Below are 22,500 nucleotides of genomic sequence, written 5' to 3'. Positions count from 1 at the left end.
CGTGCTCTTTGAAGTGAGCAGCCGCGAAGAATGAGAAACGTCTTTCTGATTTTTTTTTTTTTTTTATGGGGGAGCGAGAAGGAATATGAAATACGCTCGGCAGAAATTTATGACCTGGAATAGTTCGTCTGATTGTGCCACAGCAGTGGATGGATGTCCAGCTCCACGCTCCTGGCTGGTGATTCTCACAAAGATGACCACATTGAAGCCCAGATGGCCCGAAAGGTCTCTACAGCACTTTCTCTTACAGCCCACGAGGGAGTGACTGCGCTCACCGTGACACTCTCAATTAGCTTGCTAGCGCTGCTCGCTGGAGCGGAGTGGTTTTGTGGGGAACACGGAGCCCAGATCAGATAGCCCACACATTGAGCCTGTGTGGTGGTGTCCTGCTGGGAGAAGCTCCAGGCCCCGGTTGGCTCTGGAAAGTATGCAAATGGAGATCACATGTTGTCGCCCCCACGCCGCGGCCCACTTCAAAAAACACTGAAAGCGTCTGACTTCCGCTAGACAATGAGACGCTTGTTGGCCGATCCGATCGAAGCGGAGCTCGGAGCCACGTAAACCTCCCGTCCACTCGCAATATTTTCAGACTTCTCTTTCTCTTCCTCTTGCACTGTGTCCTGTCTTTCATCCCTCCATCTTTCTCAGCAGGCGCTCTGGGGTTCGGACGAGTGCCTGCACCTTGTGAGAATCATTTTTAGAAGAGCTACGCTAATCAACCGCAGCTGCTAGCTTTCAATGCAGACAATGATAATTCCTCCAGTCCAACTGAAGCCTGTAGGTTCACATAAATGGTAATGGGCTTGCTTTGCATAAATGTGCTTTGTATATGTACTGATACCCAGTTAAATATACTGTAGCATCATGTCCTTTTTACCATTGCTATGTATTCAATACAGTAAGCATTTAGCCTACTTCTCTTGGAGTTGCTCTCCACAGAAGCTAGATGGCTAAATCCTGTGCATAATGTGGTTTACTACACTAGGCTCTCATTTAGTGTGTAACTTAATCAAAAACCAGAGTATAAAATCACTGGTGCTTTTAGAGCAGAGCAAATCTCTTTGGCAGAGGCTATAAAAAATCCCTTTGAGTGGATTCTCCAAAATTGAGTCCTTTAACATAATGTGATTCATATGATTGACATAGAGATGAAGACGATTTTACCTTGAAATATATCATAAACATATGTCACTGTGTTTTTGTCTCCGTGATCAGAACCACTCAAGGATCGCAAATTACTTCCATGTGTTCAGCAGGAGATAACTCAGTACAGAGTCGAGTCGCATTGAGATTAACAGAATGGTTTTGATAAAAAGGACTGTTCACCTGTTTCATCTCGGCAGGTCAGCCTCTTGACATTAATAGATTGGTGTCAATAATTCCATCAAGGGCTTTCAAAAAACCTCTTAACTATATAACCTGGGTGCAAGTCAGGAAAGAATATTCGCAAGCCTGAACTGCTTAGCTATGTTGGCACTTATACTCTCTCCGTTGCAGCAAGTGTACGAGGGCTTTGATGTTGCTTGTTGCTGATATTGATGTGCATTGCATATGACAACAGTCCTTTGAGGATTTTTTTTTGTTTCTTGTCGGCTGTTTGCCGCCTGCCTGCAGGGACCCAGAAAGAAACCTTTTGTTTTTGCATAAAAACAAACGCGGCCTAAGTGTGATTACAGACTTCTCCATTCATCCTCGACGGGGTCGATTAAGCACCACTGAATGAGAGGAGGTTTGCTCTATTTACCGATATCATTTGCGTGACGGCTCGGCAGGCTGTCTCGCGGTGCCGTCCGGCGGATTAATTTCATAGATCAGTCGTCTAATGAACTCAAGTAAACTCTCATTATCAGCCCGTCACGCTCTTGATGAAGGATGATGGATGGATAGCGGGCGGGCATGGAGTTCCTGCCAAAGACTGGCGCCGTCTCTGGAGGCCTAGCTGCTGGCACATGGGAGTTTTGAGGATATGAAAAACAACACCTATGCCAAAATGGCGGGCGCATGTGTTTCCCTCATCTGGAGAACAGTTGCAAAATGATAGAGGGGATGATTATGTCTGTGATGGCAGAGGTGTGACCCCGGCTGGCACCGCCACACTGGCCCGTGGTATGGCGCTGAGTCAGTGTTAGTGTTGGTTAGTGTCCGTCTGTTAGCGTAGCACTCGCGCTAACTCAACACCGGGCTTTTGAGGAGACGAATGGTCTGAAATGATGCGGAGCAGCGCTGGCTGCCCGGTGGTATGAGAGGCATTTCCCCAGCATCCGTGCGGAACATCGTGCCCAGACTGCGTGCCCAGACTAGCAAGCAGCCAGCCATGCAAGAAAATCTGATTCGATTTTATATATACACTGTGTCCCTCTGCATTTGGTAATAACTGCAGTGACAGGCTCTCAGACACACACATAGAAGCACACACTGACATCCATATTTCAGCATACCGCTATCGTCAATGCAAATAACTGTAGCCTTTCTTTGTTTTTATTGATGTCATGGGCCTTCATCTCCACAGATGGCTGACTTGCCGTGTCATTGTCTGTCCTCACCGCAGCCTTATGTAACGTTGCTACCTTCTCCAAAGCAAACAGCGTCTCACCGTCTCAGACTCCTGGTGGCATTCCAGCTCGGTGTGAAAGCTTCTCCTCCTGGGTGGTTTGCTTAAAAAAAAAAAGAGAGACACAAAACCCCTCTCCTGAAACAACAGCCACAACAACACTGAAGAGATAAATGCTTCTCTTGGTTTTTTGAACGTTTCTTGGAGGGATTTGACAGACTCCTAATTGCTCTTGGTTGGAGTTCACTAATGAGACTCCACACTGCAATTAAAACAGCAGCAAGCAGATGGGAATCAGATGGGAGGCCCTTAAGCAGCAGTCTTTAGAAGTAGAAGATGAAGAACAAGAGGAAGAGGAAGCAGAAGAAGGAGAAGAAGCAGAAGGAAAAAAGAGGATGAAGTCAGTAATGTTGGCCATTTGGATGGGAGCCCCTGTTGACCTCACGCTGATCGGACTCAATTTGCCTGCAGTCACAGCGCATCAGACCAGACTGTCCACCCGTTCGTCTCTGAGGAACAACAGGCCTTTTTGGTGGACTCCACCTCACACACCGGGATCCCAGCCGGCGCTCCACAGAGCTCTGCTCTTTGTTTAATGACTGTGCGGAGGCGGTTATCAAGCACCCCGGGAGACCATCATGTGTTTATCACCAACTCAGCAGAGAAGTCCGAAAGAAAGGTTTTTATTCAAGAGGGGATTGACTCATAAAGTGATGCAGTTTTTCCTCAAAAATGTGTGAGAAGAATGTTAGTCACTGTTCAAAATGCTGAAGACACGGCAGATTCACTGGTTGAATCACTGGACCTCTTGTACACTTTGTGGTACCTTCCTCTCCCGAAAGACAGTCAGGATGGTTTACAGGTCGATTCTCTGTTCTAATACCCAGTATATCTAATTGAGGAACAAAGCTGGTCTGTTAGGTTATGATGCTTTGTGAGTGGTTGTCCTGTACCAGTCGAATGTGGTTTCTTCCTTCCTCAGTAGGTTAAATATTTATTTGTCTGCCCTAGTGGCATGACTGCATTGTGTGTGTGTGTGTGTGTGTGAGTGTATGTGTGTCTGCGTGTGTGTGTGTGTGCGTGTGTGTGTGTGTGTTTGTGTGCATGTGCGTGTGTGTGTGTGTGTGTGTGTGCATTTGTGTGCACATGCCGTAGTCTCAAAGTACAGGGATGCGGCCACACGGCTTGCAGGAAGGAAGTGACTGTCAAATGAGGTCATCCATCACAGAGCAGTGTGCGGCCCAGGCCCAATACAGAGACAGACACACACACACACACAAACACATACATACACACCCTGTCCCTGAGCCCCTGCCCTGTCCACGTGAGACTCGGCATCCAACAGTAACATCTGGCCTGAGTCAAAATGCCGACCTTGTTCTCTGTCCAGTGCAATACACACATTCACACACACACACACACACAAACACACACACACGCACACACACACACACACACACACACACGCACACACACACTTATTCTCACACGCACCCTGTCTGTGTCTGTCATGCACATCGGCAGCTTGCATCTCTCCCATGCACGCATATGTGTACCTTTCAGACAAACTACCTTTTCCCCTCTCCCTCTCTGTGTAGCAGTCTTAAAGAGTCTTAAGCTCTGTTTCCTTAAACAACACTGATCTTATAATCCAGAAGGGGTTATCTGGGGTTAGTGAGCTTCAGTATTCATTGTTCTCTTAGTACTCAGCTTCTTGCATAAACAGTAAAGATGAGCAAGGAAGCAGAGTTTTTGATATGGTCTTCTGGTGTTTGGGGTAATCCATACTTACTCCTACTTCACCCTTACTGATTACACAGTGACTGCGTGGGCCATTTGTAGGCAGTTTGTGAACATCTATGCAGCCTTATTTCTTGCTGTTTTCTATAATGGCACTCTGTTTTCAATAGAGCGATTGTTTCACAAGTTATTTAGTGTGGGGGAGTGTTGTAGGAAGTGTTGGTTAACACAATAAAAAATGGTGGTCCACTGTTATGCTGATAGCAGGAGAGAGTGAGAGCAGCAGAGTAAGAAGAAGAGAATGTCTGCTAAAATGCTTGGAATGTGCAGGCAAATTAAAGTGGTGAGCTTGACTGACCATACATACGTCATACTTCACACAGTCTGGAGGCAATATGGTATGAGGAAACAATGGGCAAAAAATCCTGGATGCTCGATTGTTGGACAGTGTTTAAGTTCAACAGAGGACCTTTGTGCTGGTTTTTAGACACAATTCAACATTCCAGAACTGAAAATGATACTTAAAGGTTCCAATCTTTCTGATCATATGTCTGTTGATCAATACTTGGAAATAAATATTCTCTTTTTGAATATTTAGTCAAGTTTTAGAGCATAGACTACTCCTGCAATAAAGATTAAAGATACATTTATGTTTTCTCTAAAGTATTTATAACCGGAATCAATAAGCAGAATTAAAATGGACTGAATTTGAACGATACCCAATCCTATATACAGCCTACCATGCCTCGAACATGTTAGGAGGTCAGTGTATGTGTGAAAGCAGTGTACGAGTGTAATTTTAAGCAAAGGTATAAGGTAGCAAGAACTGGAGTCTGCCGTCTTCAGCTTGATGTTAAAAACTAAGCTGACCTTAGGAAGAAGGTGGACTCTGCATGCCTTTGCAGAAGGGGATAGGTTCCCTGAAGAGTTTACACTAAGAATGTCTGTCCAGTTCATTTTCCAACAACAGTCACAAACTTGGTAAAAAATAGTTGAGACCTTTTGTAACCTCACACAGAAGCACACACGCACACACACACACACACACACACACACACACACACACACACACACACACACACACACTGATATGTCTCTAGCCAGACACACACACACCCTCACTATCCTCTGTTTAAAAATGACATTACGATAATTCATACTATAGGCTGCCTATATAAATGTCTGTTTAGGCACATATTTCATTGATACATTCCATGTCTGTTGTTATGTCCATGTCTTATACCTGTATGTTCAATGTATGTAATAATTGCTTTGGCAATACAAATGTCTAACTATTTGTCATGCCAATAAAGCACTTTTGAATTGAATTGAATTGAATTGAGAGAGAGAGAGAGAGAGAGAGAGAGAGAGAGAGAGAGAGAGAGAAAGGAACATAGTTTCATCAGCCCAATGTGTTTAAGGACACTATGACCTGCGTGGCACCCATCTGACGGCAGGAAATATGTCATGTATTTCACAGCATGGAGGATTAGCGCTGGTCTGCCCTCCAAACCCCTAAATCTGGTTGTCAAAACAAAAACTGACAGCGGAGAAATCAGAGAGATGCGCATGGAATTCATTTGCTTGGATATCGGTGTGGCGTCGTGTCAAATTCCATTTGAGCATGAAGGAGAACAATGGCCTTCCCCCTTTTGTGTTTGCTGGAAAAGCGGATTCCCGGTCCCTGGCGCTTGGGCCCCGAACGTCGTCCAGGAGGCTAAAATCACAGGCTTGAGAGCGCATGTCGCTGGGAGATGTGGTGGGGAGAGTGCAGTGGGATGCTATTTAGAGGATTGTGTTTACGTTCTCCAAACAACAAAAAAAAAGGACACTGGGTTTCTGTTTCACCACAAAAGCGGGTCTTTACATCAAAGCAAGTTCCGTGTAGGGTTTTGTCTATTTTTTCCCCCTTCTTTTGACTATATTGTATTATGCTCGGGAGGGAAAGCAAACTGTGGCGCGGCCTGTGTTGAATGGAGCGTGGCTTGTTGAGCTTGGCGGGGCCGCGTGAACCATCGTCTCTTGAATCGAGGGACCTCGCTAATGACCCTGCTTTTGCCGCTGGCGGTAAAGAGCCACTACAATTTTGTGTTCCACCACTGAGAACATCGGGTTTCAAAAATGAAACGGACCTCGAAAAAAAAAATGAAAAAGAAAAAAAAAAAAAAAACGACATGCCCACAGGCTTTGATTCTGGGCTGTGGCTGTCTGAAGGAATTCCTTACCAGAAGCCATCCCCCTATATAGAGAGCCTGTGTCCCGTAAATGGGCCACTTTCCTTCCGGTGTGTCCCAGGATGGAGCACTTCCCCTGGGCAAACAGCAGCTGCTGCCAGCCCCCTCCTACAATGGTGGAGAGAAAAACAAAAAAGATGATTAAAAACAACCCCTGCACACTCTCAGAACATCCTGAAGTTTTCAGGTCTGGGTACACACGCACGCACACACACACACACACACACACACACACACACACACACACACACACACACACACACACAGCCAATCACTTTCACTCTCCAAGCTTGATAAGAGTAAGGCTTTTTATCTCTCTGCGTGCCACATTCACTCTGCTCGTGACATTTGCTTCCACACATCACAGAAAGTGTTTGAACACCTCAGACAAGGGATTCTAATATTCACAAGGCCTCGCAATCTGCCATACAGGCATATGGGACCATCCACCAAACACAAAGGATATGTCACCTCCTTGTTACCAAAATAAGTACTAAAGAATTGAGTCTTTCTCCCATAAGCTGTTGCCAAACCAGGCCATTATTTCAGCCTGGGAGTGTTAGTAGTGTCTAGAATGTGTTCTCTTCACTGAACACTGAACATGAATGTTATCACATGCATCCATCTTTCCTGTTTTCAAATTCCAGTGTAATCCCCAATTGTGGACATTCGCTCAAACATCATTAGTATATTCATCAAGTCAGACACTGACATTAACTGCTGGCTGTGGTGCTCGCTACTGTCTGTTTAATAATGCATCGGCTATTAGCTTAATTAGCTGTCTTTGTGTAAGTACAGCTGGCGCTTCAGTGATTTATGTGTCTGCAGGGCTTTAAAGGAGTCCACTTGATTGATGTGGGAAAGACTTCACACTCATTCCTCACTGATATTCCTGGCTCTTACTTCTAACACACACGGTTGTGTTTGACCCCCTTGGGGAAAAAAGGTCCTGCATAAACATTACTGTTAAGGCAACATACAGACACACTGACATACAGACTTAAAACTACCTATAAACAACTTTTTTTCAGCCCTGTTCTTTTTCTGGGCAGGTTATGAATCCCACAAAACAGTGCGAGTCTGTAAGGCCGTTACGTCTTAAATCAATCAGTCACTCCTCCCTCTTGGCGCTGCCTGCTTTGATGCCTGGCCTTCTGGAGTGGTCGGTGGCCCTTGGGGGTCCTCCGCTGTTAGAAATGATTTCACTCTGGCCACCGAGGGGCCACTCGGCTCCAAACACGAGCCATATGGTTTTGTAGTAAAGCCCGGCACAGGATGGCCTTCAACGTGAGCAGAGTGGAATGACATAGGAGTGTGGGGGCTTCCCCATCAGCCCTGTCACCTGTCTTCCTTCTCTCTCCGAGTGTCCATCCCATGCACTGATCTAGAATCAGCCACGTAGAAATGTTGTAGTAACTCTGACCGGACTGATTTGGCATACGTGCTTATATCTTGATAATGAGGAAACAAGAAAACTTGATGAGAAAACTGATGAGCACCCTGTAGTTTAGTTTACTGCAACAAACATGTTTGACCCAGGGAAGCGTTCCTCTTTCTTTTTCTTTAACTTATCTGGATGTTTGTAGACTTTTGATGTATTAATTGATGATGCATGAACCTGTGTGTACAGTAGATAACACATTCCAGTTACTGTACTATACATGTAACTTTAAAAGGAGTCTCTTCTGCACTAAGAGATTTTGATGCAGTGCATAGCTCTAAATCCATCTCTACTGTATAGTAAGCTCTCAACGTGAGTTGATTTACATACTCTTAAGTCCGTACATATAACGTCTAGTGAGATGGTGAGTGTGTAAGGGGCTTGACATGAGATTTTAGAGCGCTTCATCATTCCTGTTACTATTACATGAATGGCAGTCTGGCCTGGAGATGAGATTTAGCTACAAAGTTTTCAGCTTGACTTCATTGGACATACAGAGAGTCCATGCATACGTGAGATGGTGAGCATGTAAGGGGCTTGAAGAAGGACGTTATTTGGAGGAAGAGTGTCCCCTGGTGGAGCAAAACAGGCATGCACTTCAAGAACTAGCCTTAAGTCTCCAAGTCACACCTTCCCTGTAGTGACAGTTACATACAGTACCTCAGACATTACCAGCGATGGATTGGAGACATAATGATCTAGTTTTCAGTATCAAGTTTAAACAGGTCAGATGACATGCCACAACAGTCACATCAGCAAGGCATTGTATATAAGTATTAAGCCAGGATTATGGGGCAATAGGATCAAGTCAGAAGAACTGCGTACTTGGACGGTCAAGGAGCAGACTTTTCTTGTTTCCTGTGTACTCACTGATGTATAAAGCATCTGGGGGCATGTAGGTGGATTAGATGTTGCCATATCACAAAGCTCTTTAACAAAAGGGGCCGATTGTTCACACAGCAGTGCTGCATCCTGACATGGTGTGCGGTGTGTGTGGTGTTCGCCTCTCAGTATGGTGTGGCTGCTTACAGATGGATGTTGAGATTATCTCAGAGGACTGGTATTGTTATTATGCATACAGCTTTGTGTGTGTGTTTGTGTGTGTGTGTGTGTGTTTGTGTGTGTGTTTATCACACGCATGTGTGTTGAGACTTTGGCTTTGGAATAGTGAACTCATCTGGCAGCAATGTGGTACGAGGCTGATGCGTTGCCTGTGTGTGCAAGACCCCTGATAGAGCAGAGGGATTAAGTTAGAGAGAAGAGATTGTGCCATGTTGTGTACAGTTGTTTACAGTTGACAGTGCCATGTTGTTTTGAGCTAGCATGTTTACATGTGTGAATTTCATGCATGTTTGTATACATTGAATGACCCACATCTTATCCATCTATCTCTGACCCCCCTCTCTCTACCCCTCTCCCCTTTTTCCTCTCTCTCTCTGTCTCCCCCTATCAATCTATCTCTCTATTTACATCTCTATTTCTGTCTGTTTCTCCCTATTTCTATTTCCATTCCTCTCCCCCTTTTTTCTCTCTCCCTCTCTCTCTCTCTCTCTTTCTCTCTCCCCCTCCTCTCTTTCTCTCTCTCTCTCTTCCTCTCTCTCTCTCTCTCTCTCTCCCCCTCTCTCTCTCTCTCTCTCTCTCTCTCTGTGCAGCTGGCAGGTGAGGGCCAGCTGAGTGGTCATGGCTGAGGCAGGCCAGCCAGAGAGCAGCGGCAGCAGCAGCCTGCAGAGGAAGAAGCCGCCCTGGCTCAAGCTGGACATCCCCAACACGCAGCTCTCCCTGGACGAGGCCCCAGCCTTCGTGCAGGTACTGACCACTGTGCATGTACACCCGTGGCCTTCACCTCAGTCCTAATGTCTGTGAAGCGGTCACTATGGTCTTTTGAAGAGGGCTTGCAAACTAACTGTATTAAAGATTAGGTAATTCATAAGAAATGTGGATGTGAATTTGAATATGAATTCGGTAAATGTTGTTGTGTGTTAAAGCCATCTTGTATTATCAGACTGAAAATATGTTGTATCTTTCCACTTTCTGTGTTATTCCTGATTAATGACCTTCTGCTGTAATCTGTGTGTGTGTGTGTGTGTGTGTGTGTGTGTGTGTGTCTGTAGCCGGTGAAACGAGGGGCTTTCTTGCGAAGTGCTAGCATGCCAGCGGAGCACACTCACCATGGTTACCCAAGTTACGAACCCACTGACCCCAGAAGACCTCCGCTGCAACGCCAGCCCTCAATTACACAGACCATCAAGAGGTAGGAGTACACACACACACACACACACACACACACACACACACACACACACACACACACACACACACTTTCTCTCTCTCTCTTTCTCTCTCTCTCTTTCTCTCTCTCTCTCTCACACACACACACACAGTGTTTTTTGTTAAATATATTGCATGTCTTTCTGTATGCATTTCCAGTGAATAGTGACCCATTCGTTTTGCAGGATATCTCATTTGTTGCTGGACTGATTAGTAGATCTTGTATGGGTGACTGCTGATATGAGCCCCCATAGATTGTTTCAGTTTTGGCTGTGTTGTCTTTGTAAGGTAGTCAGCTATCCTTCAGCTTTTCTTTCAGTAAGAGGATTTGAGCATTTTATTCATTTCCTCCTGCTGCCTGAAACTGGAATCTATCATTCATGCAGTCACATAATGCTCCCGGTAATTTAGCTCCAATCCCCTCAAGCAAAAGCCTCTGCTTCAGACTGACACCTACTGTAAGCCAAGAGTTTATGCCTAATGTGCTGAGTTCTCTTGCACTTTGCTTTTGGGGTTTGAGGCTTTTCATTTTTACATGAATAACAGTATGAGCATGAATAATACCCTAGTTTACACTCAGTTTGGCATTCAGAGGAAATGCTTGTTGAGATCTTAGAGAGCGACCTTAAAGTCTGTTTTGGTGTTTGGTGCTGTTTTGACATGCTTCTGGCTACTGTTGCATGTAAGTGTAGACATTTAGCTTTGTGTTGCTACTTCAAAGCATGTAGTGTTTTTTCATGCGTAGAGTGTCATTGCTTGACTGCTCATATGAAAGCCAATGAATTCCATTTGCATCCATGTGTTACGTTTTGGGAGAACGGATGGACTGATGTCTGCTGTAGTGGCCACCTGTCCTCACTGACTTACCTGCATGCGCCAATATGCTACCACCTGTGTCTGTTCTAATCTGTCCTCAGCTGTCCTCACCTGTCTCTTTCTGAACTGTTTTCTTTTAGTGCTTAACTCTTTTGCTTCCTTCGGATTTTAACTTTTTAAACTTTCATTGCAGTAACTTTTGAACTTTTATCTTGTTATTGTAATAACTTCTCTGTCACTAATACTCTTTTCTAGCTGAGCTGACTGTACTTTGTCTTTTCTTTCCTCTTACCCCCACCTCCCACTCCACTTTTCCTCCTTTTCTGCTGTTTATTTTTTTTTCTGCTCTGTTCTGTCTCTTCCTGCTGCTTACACTCTCTCTCTGATGCCACCACCCTTGCCCGACCCCACTCACCGCCACTCGTGCCCAGTGAGAAAAGGGTTCACTTTGAGCGGGTCAACACCGTGCCCGTGAAAGGCCAGCGGGCAATCCGCTACCCATCACGGAGACGCCAATCCCTGCCCAAAACCGTCCTCAGGTACTGTAGACGCAACAGAGCACCCTGACTCTCCATCACTGCAGTACAAAGCACCTCTGCCTAACAGTGCTGTAACAAATCATACACCTAAAGACATTAGGCTACTTCATAACAGATGATGACTGGTTATGTTAAGGTCAGAATGAGGTTGAGATGATGCTGTTTTTTTTTTTTTTTGTGGAGGCAAGTCAAGTCAATTTATTTTTTATACCACATTTAAAAGCAACAGCATTGCACCGAAGTGCTTTGCATAAAAAATAAGAAAATATGAATAAGCTAAATAAAGAAAATAACAGACGTAAAATCTCAAAGATAACAACAGATGGCCCTTGTGTTGATATTAATAAACATAAAGAGTCATCTGAGGTGAATGGGGTTTGTACCCAAAGAACAGCTACATTTCAGTTATGTGTGTCTTTTTATAATACATATCCTGTTTTTGCACAACACTAAAAGAAAATACATGTTGTTAAATTGCTCTTTTATTGTTAGAACACCAGATTAAACTAAACAAGACAGGAGACAGGTTTAAGATTTTTTTTTTAATTTTGAGTTCCCATGTTGCTATGTACAATATTTATGTGGGGATTATTAAAAATTACACAAAAGTCACTCTAATCCCACAGAAGTCTGTTGCATGCAAGACTCTGAAGATATGGTCTGGCAAAGTCAAACTGGGTCAAAGTGATCTGGGCAATCTGCCATTCCTGCAGCCTATTATAAAGGTGTTTAATAACCACCCATACACACTGTGGTCGACATCAGTTGACTTGAATAACAGGAGAGGAGGAATTGAAAGACACGGCCACCCATTTACTAAAAGACCTTATGTGGTGGCACTCAATAGGAACACACCCAGTCGTTTTTTGTTCTTGTGACTCTTCAAGAATGTTGGAGCACACATACACACACGCACTGAGGTTTTTTTTGTAGATGTCGCTGGTATTTTGTCTTGCCACAACATGCATTTTGCAGTACAGTGTTTCTAACATGAAATAAATCATAAAGCATTTATAGTCATTGCACATGTAGCCCAGGATGTCCTAGGGTCAGATGAAAATGAGGCTGTAGACTTCCTAGTCATTAAACTAGGCCTTAGGACTTTCCTGAGCACAGCTCCGTGCAAGCAGAGGCTCAGGTGTGTGGATGGGGGTGAGGTGATGAGATGTTGGTTAAGGAGCAGCTCAAATCGTATACTGATTGTGTTGCCTAGAGAAAGCTATGGCTGCTAAGTAGATATAGAAAGATAGATAGGTAGTTAGGCCTACTTTATGATCCCAAGTTTTAAAAAGATGATTGTTAACTAATTCTCTTGTAGAATAGGCCTACTTGCTACAACTTGCAATTGAAGTAGGCTATGGATTTACTGGAATTACTTAGCCTACTGGCGCTAGACTATATCATATAGAAAAAACAACCATCGCCAAAATATATTTAGAGTGTTTATTAAAAATAAACATTTTGAAAATAAAGCCTTTCCATTCATCGACAGTAGGCGGGCTCAGGTTATGTAATATCCGATGTGGGTGAAAACATCTCTGGTCCAGGCGGTTTGTAGAGTCATGCAGCCACAGCAGTGTCGCCAAACGGTCTCCCAGACCTCCATCACCTCATAGGTCGCCTCCAGGATCTGGTACCGGGGCTTGGGGTCGACGGGTAAAAATGTGAAAGAATGAAAATTGCGAGCCGTGTCGCTCTTTTATAGTTTCCCTTTGATTGTGACGTACATTTTGGTACCGTTTACGTCATATATCATTTTACAAACAGTTGTAACCCAGGTGACATTTATTACAGAATCTTTGGTATCAACGTGAACAGCACCTAAATCAGATAGGGTTGAAGCCCAAAGATTCTAGAGTGGAGCTCTGTTCTAGAATCTTTGTTGAAGCCTCTTTGGTAGAAGCCAAGCAAGTTAAAACGCCTACATTAGCCTTAGCATAACAGTAATTGAAATAATAACAACAATAAAAAATATCAACAATGAAAATATTAGCATATTAGCAAAAACATACATGCACAAACAATAACTGTAAAGTAATTAATAAATGCAAGGTGAACAGAGTCTTTAAACATTTCTTGAAAGTCCCAGCACTATCTCAAGAGCATAGAATATTAGCTAATTCATTCCACAAACGAGGAATCATTGAGGGAAAGAGTCTTGACTGTAACCTCTTAGCGTTAATTAATGGTCGACACAGCAGACACTCATCAGTAGACCGGTAGTGGGCGAGAGGGGAAGTAGAGCTAGATGATGGAATTGAAATAGCAAAGTACAGATCCAGTAAGTGTCCTATTGGCCAGAGGACACTTAGGTTGGACACTGGTTGTCCTTGTTGTTTGACAGTTCTTCATTCCAAAGGCCCAGAGGCTTTCAAACTATTTGCCCGGTGACGTGTTCTGGCCTCCACTTAGGATACTATAAAAATTCTGTGCTCTCTGTTAGCAGAAGGGGCACTGTTGTGACTGGTATTAGGTTATCAAGCTGAGAAATGTCACCAGGCTTTTTATGGGCTAATGGTTATTTTCAACACATTTCGTTGAAGTTTTTGGTTTCCTGTTCAGTCAAACACAGCAAAAAAAAAAAAAAAAGAATCCCTTTTGTAGGCAATTAAATCACTAGTTTGTTTAATTGTAATTGTTAATTTAGAGACATACTTCCAACTCTTGTTCATGTTTATAATGTTAATTACAGTTTTAATTAAAGTTCCTTAATCTTTCTTGATCATCTCTCTCTTCAAACTGTTCCTTTTTTATGTTTTGTTTATAGTTCGTAGCAGACACACAGTTGAAAATACTGTGATAAACACACACACACACACACACACACACACACACACACACACACACACACACACACACACACACACACACACACACACCATGCTAGCTGGCTCTTTAACTGCTGCACCATACACACAGCACACAAAGGCTTCTGTGCCACATCAAAGACTCTCCACCCCTCATAGGACTCACTTGTGTTTGGAGGCGGTCATCATATGATGCGACAGGCCTTTAGTTTTTACCATGCCTTCAAGTTCCTACCTTGACATCAAAGGAGCGTCTGAGTAATTTCACGTCAGTGGAGGTCAAGGGAGTTCAGTGTAGCCGTTCACAAGAGCGCTTTCAATGGCAGCTGGACCCACAGTGGCACTTCAGATGTGTGGAGTTTACTGTCCTGTTTCCTATATTGCGGGTGGTGACTGTGCACACTCGGTGTGCTGTATTTTCTGGGATCCTTCTCGTGTGTTTATATTTCAGCCCACAGAAGGCCAACAGCGTGTCAAACTTGATTTAACAAGAAACAGGTTAATTTGGAACGATGCCACTTCTTCTGAACTCAGGGAGTTTTCTTTGAAATGATTTGGAAGTGGACACTGTTTAGAAAAGGCATTTGTGTTTGTTTTTCTGAAGTCCAAATGGACTTTATGAAGATCATAAATCCAAATGATTAAAAACATTGGATTAGTTGTTTTAAACAAATGACAAAGAAAAACATTTAAGTTGGAATTATATTATTTATTAATTTATTAATTATTAAGTATGTTCCTATATCTCTGGTATGTTGATTGCATGGAGCCCCAGCTATCTCACTTTTCTCTATTAATAGTCACAAGCTGGTGTGGCTTAGAGCCACATGTCAGGTTCTGAAGATAGCCATTGGAGAGCCAGCAAAATGCAGGTTATCCCACCATCACTCACGAATAGGATGAGCAGTTCTCACTCGTATTCACCTCACAGCAAGCCCAATGTCAACATGCAGCCATGGTTAGTTACCAGACAAGATTTACTGAGCGTAAGCTCCATATCCTGACAGGACACATCAGGGGAGACAGAGCATTCTCAAGGGATTGCATAACTGATTGAGTAGAGGCGCCCCGCCCGTTGAATGGCAGCCATGTTAATATTTGCTTCCTAAATGGCATGTAATTGCAGGGCCTCCACATCCTTCCCTGAGGGTCGGTCTGGCTCAGGGTCTCTGTGAAGGGGAGGGATGGAATGCAAGGGATTAGTGGACCCAAAAACAAATACCTGGCTAGCACACTTGGCTCGGTTGGACCCGTTCAGAACCACAAGAGCAGATTGTTTGTGATTCTCATGAACAACTCTCAATGGCTGTGTGTTTTAAACGTCAAGTGGAGGAGAGAGTGTACTGGATGAAGTTTCCCCAAATAATATGCTGTGTTTACATTTCACAAGAGTTTTCTGTATTTAATCTTAGTTAACAAATTACATTTATGTAACATTTATGGTGTTGTAGCTAGCGGTGTAACAACTATTGGTCATCTGTGGTAGTGGTGAGTGATGAAACAAGAATTGAACAAGGTTGAATTGCATCCTAGTTACCAGTAACTTCCATCAACTTCCATCAACTCCTGTGTCCCAACTCCTCCTTGGCCCCTACAGTAATGTTAGCTACTGCAGATAATACATGTTTAATGAAACCATAACATAAAACATTATCAGCACTGTCTATCAACAGAAAGGACTGCAGCCTCTGTAGACTCTGCTGTGCTGTACATGGGAACGATGAGTGAGCATTTGGACCGTAAACCAGGCTTCATGTTCAGGCACATCCCCTCTCTTGGCCTCTCTTCCACCTTCTCTCTCTCTCTCTTTCTCTCTTTCTCTCTCTCTCTCTCCCTCCCTCTCTCTCTTCTGTGTCATCTGGTATGTACGAGGGTGTTTACACACACTCTTCAAACAAGTCCGTGAGGAGGAGCGGCTGTTTAACAGCAGCAGCAAAAGAGAGAGAGAGAGGGGGGGGGTGGTAAGGGAGGAGAAGAAGGATAGGAGAGACAGAGCTCAGAATTAGAGAAGAGGGAGGAGAGGAGCAGCCCGTGTACTCAGAGATCAGTGGTGCCCCTGTGATCAGCACCATCTTCAAAGAGAGAACAGCTCCCGAGGGAGGACAATCAGGCATCTTTTTTTATCTGGTTGGAGTTTATCTCCTCTTTGCTTGTAACCACCCCCCCCCCCCCCCCTCCCCCCTAGCCTCTTAAAGGTACATGAATAAGGGTTATCAGCCTGAACCTCATTATGTTGGAGGGAGACCGGTCCTCTGTGACTCACTAGAGGCATGACCTTCTCAGCCTCCTGGGATGAACTTGACAGGTAGGCTTTTCACCACACTCCTTTATTCATCTGGAAGAGTTTCTCTGAGGTTCGTCGCTCAAAGGAGGAGAACTAAACTAGCTGTCAAGCGTCGACTCTCTGTGAGCTTAATGGGGTGAATCATCTTGAGGCGAATCATCAAGCAAGATCTTAGAGTGATACTTTGGCATGCGGACGGCTAGTGTTTTAGTTGTGCGTGCGGACACTGTTGTCAAGCAGGATGGGTGTGAAGCAGAACTCTTTTAACAGGTTGTGTTTCGATGTGATAAGTTCAAGTTTTATTTTTACATCTGCTGAGTGGATGTTTGAAGACTCCTTTGGTGTTAATGAATTATTATTCCCTTTGTAACTGAAGTTCATTCAGGTTTTTCTTTTTTTTTTTACTTCAGAAGGAGTTACTGAGACTGGGATTGATTGACTATGTAGCTTTTCTTCATGACTTTAAGCTGTTAGTTCTGAGTGAGTTTTGAAAGTATTCAGAGGTGATGAGAGGAGGTGGCGATAGTTCATTTGACTGGAGTTTGTACTAGATACCCAACCTTAGTAGAAGCTATTAACTACCTTCCGTGTTGCAGATTTTTAACTGAATGGTTGTTAGTGTTTTATCATAGTCAGACGTGTTTGGTCTTCTGTATGCGGTTGTGTCTACTCCACATCAAAAGGTGTTTTATGCTTACTGTATATTTAGACTTTAGTTTGCATTGTGTCTTTCCTGTTGATTGACTGCTCTCTGTGCATTATGCATTTGCTAGATTTTCTGAGGACTCAGCTGCACTCCACCAGCTACACAAGTTAGTGATATTCTTTATTCTGTTGTACCTACCGAATATCATAATCACTCTGAGAATCTAGGTCCGCGCACAGAATTGGATTGATCCACAGCAAAATGAACAACTAAAAAGCATGCCACAGACTGTTTAAAACACTTGAGAAAGTGCCTAGCCAAAATGTTATGCATGTTCACTGTTATAATGATGATAACAAAGATAAGAGAGATAGCAACACGTTCTCATAAAGAGTATACATTATCCCATATCCCATATCACTGAAATTTAAAAGCATTAGCACTGCTGTGAATTCCCATGGGGGACGGGGGGTGGTAGAAGGGGTCCATCCATCACCTCTGTTTAAAGCTCCTGGCATCAGATTAAAGTCTGCGCAACTCTTAACATTTACATTTAGTCTCACTATTACTTTAGACAAACATCATGATTAGACACAGGAATGCTTTTCAGAGCCATCTCTGAAAGTACTTGGTTGTTTTACTGATTTTAAACCAAGGTACTAAGGGGGTTTGATTACAAAAATGTAAAGGCCTATGTGTGCAAACTGTGTAGTTCTACATTACAGTGGATCTACACTGTGCTGACAGATTGTGCCTTGGGGCTGGAGTTATAGGCATGTGCATCAATTGACTGTTTGGAAGGTTAGAGATACCGACATGACAGAAACCAACAATGTCACAAATCAGCATGGCAGAAGGGGGACGCAACCCCAACCCCCACCCCCACTCCCCTTGCTGGCCTCCCATGTAATGAGGCTGTGGGCTGATCTGTTATTGCTGAGTCCTCTCCACTCTAAACACTCCCAGCCTTCTCCTCACTAACAAACACCCCATTTCATTTAACACACACTGAACACCTCCTCACTACACACACACACACACACACACACACACACACACACACACACACACACACACAGTCACACACACTCACACACGTAAAGTGAGAAAGAGAAAGTGAAATCATCAAGTTAATCTCAGTGTTTTCAGTAGTTTAGGTTCATATGGCATTTATGGCCTACAACAGGGGTTCTCAAAGTATCCTATGTTTTTTGGCAGATGTGCAACTTCGTCTTTTGTCAGTTTTGGATTTTGCATCACTTCACAACGTGGACTGACTCAAACATTTCTAAACATTTATCAGCTAGCTGTTCCAAATAAGCCAAGACCTCTTGGCTATGGGTTGCGGACCCTACTTGAGAACCACTGGCCTACAATATAGGCAATATAGAATAACAACAGAAGTTATATAATCATAAAAATAGGTTTCGGAGAGACACGTGGAAGTTATCAGATATGCATTAGACATCATTTCATAAGTTATCAGTGTGACAAATGAATGAAATCTGCTAAACAAACATCTCGGTATGAAGCAGAAACACAAAACATCAATAAGCCTGTGGCCAGATTTCAAAGCCCCGAGTGTTGTGGAGTGACTCAGACCATCTGAAGCTACCTCTGTGCTGGAGAAAAACAAGACGGGCTGACTAACTCAGGGGGGGAGGAGTGGAGTACTTTCATGTGGGACTGTTTGGGAGTGCTGGCTACTCCCCTCCAAGACCAGTTGACATTGTGCATTTGTCTCTCTCAACGCTCTTGTTGGTTTCGGTCATGGCGCACCCATGGTAGGGTTGGAGGGCTGGAGGGGGGGGGGGTATAGGTTGGAGGGAGAAAGGTGGTGGTTGTGGTGGTGATGGTGGGGTGGTTGTATTAGTGGTATTTAAATCAAACAGGGCAGTGGGAGGCCGTGGGAGAGTCTGTGTGGAGCTCCAAAACGGATGATAATAATCGTGACTTGTAAACGCTCATGACTGCTGACCAGATACAGATGTTGGGAGTCCAACAGCTGCCTCCTTCCATCTCACCCCCCCCCCCCCCCCCCCATGTGTGTGTTTGTGTGTGTTTCTCTCTCTTTGTCTGAATGGGTGAGGGTGTGTGTGTGTGTGTGTGTGTGTTCTTTCCTTAGAATCTTTCCCATGGTCCATGTGGATGTAAAGTGCTGTCATAGACCTGTGTTGTTTCTGTTGTGCCTGGTTCTGATAAGGCCAACAGTTAGCCTGCAGTCTGTATGCAATAGATCATAGTTAGAAAGGCCTGTTTATAAAGTAGGATTCCATAATGGTGAGATTTCGACATCTGTGTTTTCATCTCCTTTTGCTTCTTCCTGTTGTCACTTGTCAGCTTTTCGAACGACACACATAACTGACAAGATACTTCAGACTATGAATAGCCTGTGCTAAAACTTCCAGCTTTCTCCAAATTCTGTTTAGTTTGAACTGAAACACACAGCATGCATCCGGATGTCAGCACAGAACAGAATTTCATCATCTATTTTTAGGAGCATCTATTATCTTTAGTAGAACTCAGATCTGTGAGTGTTTTTGACCCTGACACTGTATCAAGTATAATGAGATCTTCCTCTTTAAATAATCCTGACATTGGACCCCATGTGTTGCCTCCTACTAATAGGATAACTAATGTCAAAATAAGCTCTTTCAGCTTAGACATGCTTAATTTATTAAATGCAGATGAGTTTTGAAATGTTATTATGTGCTTGACCTCACATAGATTATTCAGTTAAACTCCAATTATGAAGAGACAGCTCTCTCCCACTCAGTTTACTGTGACATCCAAACACCCTCTTCGCATCCTGTCACAGGCCCAGGATCAGTGAGCGCTCGTCTAACTCTGAGTCTCGTCTGTGGTGACAGGGGCACGGCCGACTGGTTCGGGGTCAGCAAGGACGGCGACGCCACGCAGCGATGGCAGCGGAAGAGTCTGCGCCACTGCAGCCTGCGCTACGGGAAGCTGAAGCCGGCGGTGATCCGTGAGATGGACCTGTCCAGCCAAGATAACCTGTCCATGACCAGCACCGAGACGCCGCCGCCACTCTACGTGCCTGCCGCCCAGCATGGCATGCAGAAGGTGGGGAGTGAGATAACACAAGACCATCAGTGCTCTCAGCTGATATGGTGGACATTGTTTGACAATCTGTCAAGATGATGCCTATACAAAGTGGAATGCACACCAGAAACTGTTCGCTAATCACTGCTTAAGCACTAGAAAATAATGGAAATGTATTATTAGGGCTGAAACGTCATCAGTAGAACAATGTCTATGTATGGAGCCAAAGTGTGTGCCAGTTACAATCATGTCATTTAGAAGCTGCTAAACAGATATGTTAGTATCATAGAGAGAATAATGGGATAATTGGTTAGATAATTGGGCTAGGCCACCATCACCAAATGTTATGTTGTTTGCTTGTTAGCTAGGTGCCGTATGCACAAGGTGAGTCATACATAGACAGATGTGCTGATGTATTTGTTTGAATTTGGAGATGATTCAGATGTGTACTTTATCAACACAATGACATTACGCTCCAACATTCACTGTTACAGACATAACAGAGAGTTTGACAGTGTTGTTCTTGTGGTCAGATTGTTGACCCACTGGCGCGTGGCCGGGCATTCCGCATGGTGGAGGAGGTGGACGGCTTCAGCGTTCCGCACACTCCCATCACCCCCGGCGCTGCCTCGCTCTGCTCCTTCGCCAGCTCCCGCTCCGGCTTCGGACGCCCGACGCGACGGCGTAAGCGCGAGTCCGTCGCCAAGATGAGCTTCCGTGCTGCCGCCGCGCTGGTCAAGGTGAGTCACCGTGACACAGGAGTGAACACACACACACACACACACACACACACACACACACACACACACACACACACACACACGCACAGACACAGAACAGCTTCTTGGAAAGGAAATGAAAGGAAAATCTTTACAGAAACGTCTCTCCCTTTGTTTTTCAACAGCTGTCCTGTGTCTCGTCACTTCAGTCGTTTTATTTATTTAAAAGAAACTTTTTCTTTTCTTTCTCTACTGTATATGCATATCTTGTTCTGTCATTATGGCTGCTGTGTTGTCCATTATGGCCCAGATAGGCATCCAGAAATATTATAGATTCTTTTTTACTCCTCCGGTTGCCTGGACAACTGCTAGCTCAGTGAATAGAACAAGTCTGTAGCAATGCCAAGGCCATGGATTCATTTCCTATGGAAAAAGGTGCAAATTGATGATGTATTTCACACAATCTTGGCCAAGACGTACAGTATGAGCTCAGTGCATGTAATGGATATGATTTCTTTGGTTTAGAAGGCATATTATGTACTGTGTATTTGTGTATATTTGAGGAAGCCATGGAGGCAGGGAGTAGAGGGATATGTGGATGCTCTTCTGGTAAATGGTCCATCCACTAGTGTTTAGGGTGATTTGCAGTTTAGGGCTTACACTTATCCGTACATGCCGTTGATATGATGTGATGACCTTAGCAAGACTAGACCCTACGTTCATCTGACTCTCTGAACTTCTGTCACCCAGCTTACTGGCGGCTAATGGCCGACAGTGACGTTAGGCTTGACCAAGTTATCCATATCTGCCATTCATCCACAAAGTAATCTTAACAAAATCCTTTCATCAAACAGCGATGAAATGCGTCATTCATAATAAATGGGTTGCTGCGATCTGATTACCAAACTCCAAGACTGATTGTAGGGGAAGGCTGCCGTTGCACTTGTGCAGTCTTGAGTTAAAAAAAATGGCTGTTTGTGTGTGTGTGTGTGTGTGTGTTATGTAAAAAGTGATCTGTGGCATGACTTGTACCGTGGGCTTAGGGTTTGGCCCACTTTCCTCCGCTTGGGCCTGAAATAACAATAACAGATGGCCTCCATAATTCTGGTGGAATGCTCAGCTGTTAGTCAGCTAGAGAATATTCTAGAATGAGCAGTAATCCTGCTGCAGTCCAGTCAGGGGATGGTGTGGGAAATGATTTTTTGTGCTCTACCCCCCTCCACCCCCCCACCCCTCATCCTCTCCACCTTTAAAGGACAAATTATTCATTGTGGGGAGGAACAGAGTCGTGCCATAGTGGCAGGAGAGTGGCGATGTGTGCGTGTGTGTGTGTCTGTGTCTGTAGGATGACGCAGATTGCCCATCAGTAATCTGCTGCTCCACTTTTTAGGA

The 22,500-nt window shown here is 44.2% G+C and overlaps 1 protein-coding gene across 5 annotated transcripts in view; it reads left to right on the top strand.

Moving 5' to 3' along the window:
• Positions 1-22,500, top strand: part of rhbdf1b (rhomboid 5 homolog 1b (Drosophila)) — a 42,199-nt gene that overhangs the window by 10,282 nt on the left and 9,417 nt on the right. The window contains exons 2-6 of one of the 5 annotated variants that reach the window (XM_042083524.1): positions 9,619-9,772; positions 10,078-10,217; positions 11,482-11,589; positions 20,197-20,410; positions 20,923-21,129. In XM_042083524.1, the coding sequence (XP_041939458.1) occupies positions 9,647-9,772; positions 10,078-10,217; positions 11,482-11,589; positions 20,197-20,410; positions 20,923-21,129 (795 nt within the window). In that variant the 5' untranslated portion in view covers positions 9,619-9,646. Of the gene's footprint in view, positions 1-9,618; positions 9,773-10,077; positions 10,218-11,481; positions 11,590-16,356; positions 16,702-16,786; positions 16,977-17,453; positions 17,493-20,196; positions 20,411-20,922; positions 21,130-22,500 lie in introns of those variants that run through there. The other 4 variants (XM_042083525.1, XM_042083526.1, XM_042083527.1 and 1 more) reach the window with 4 other exon arrangements.

Source organism: Alosa sapidissima, chromosome 24 (assembly GCF_018492685.1).
Source record: "Alosa sapidissima isolate fAloSap1 chromosome 24, fAloSap1.pri, whole genome shotgun sequence".
Classification (NCBI taxonomy): domain Eukaryota; kingdom Metazoa; phylum Chordata; class Actinopteri; order Clupeiformes; family Clupeidae; genus Alosa; species Alosa sapidissima.
This window is presented reverse-complemented; position numbering and strand designations above follow the sequence as displayed.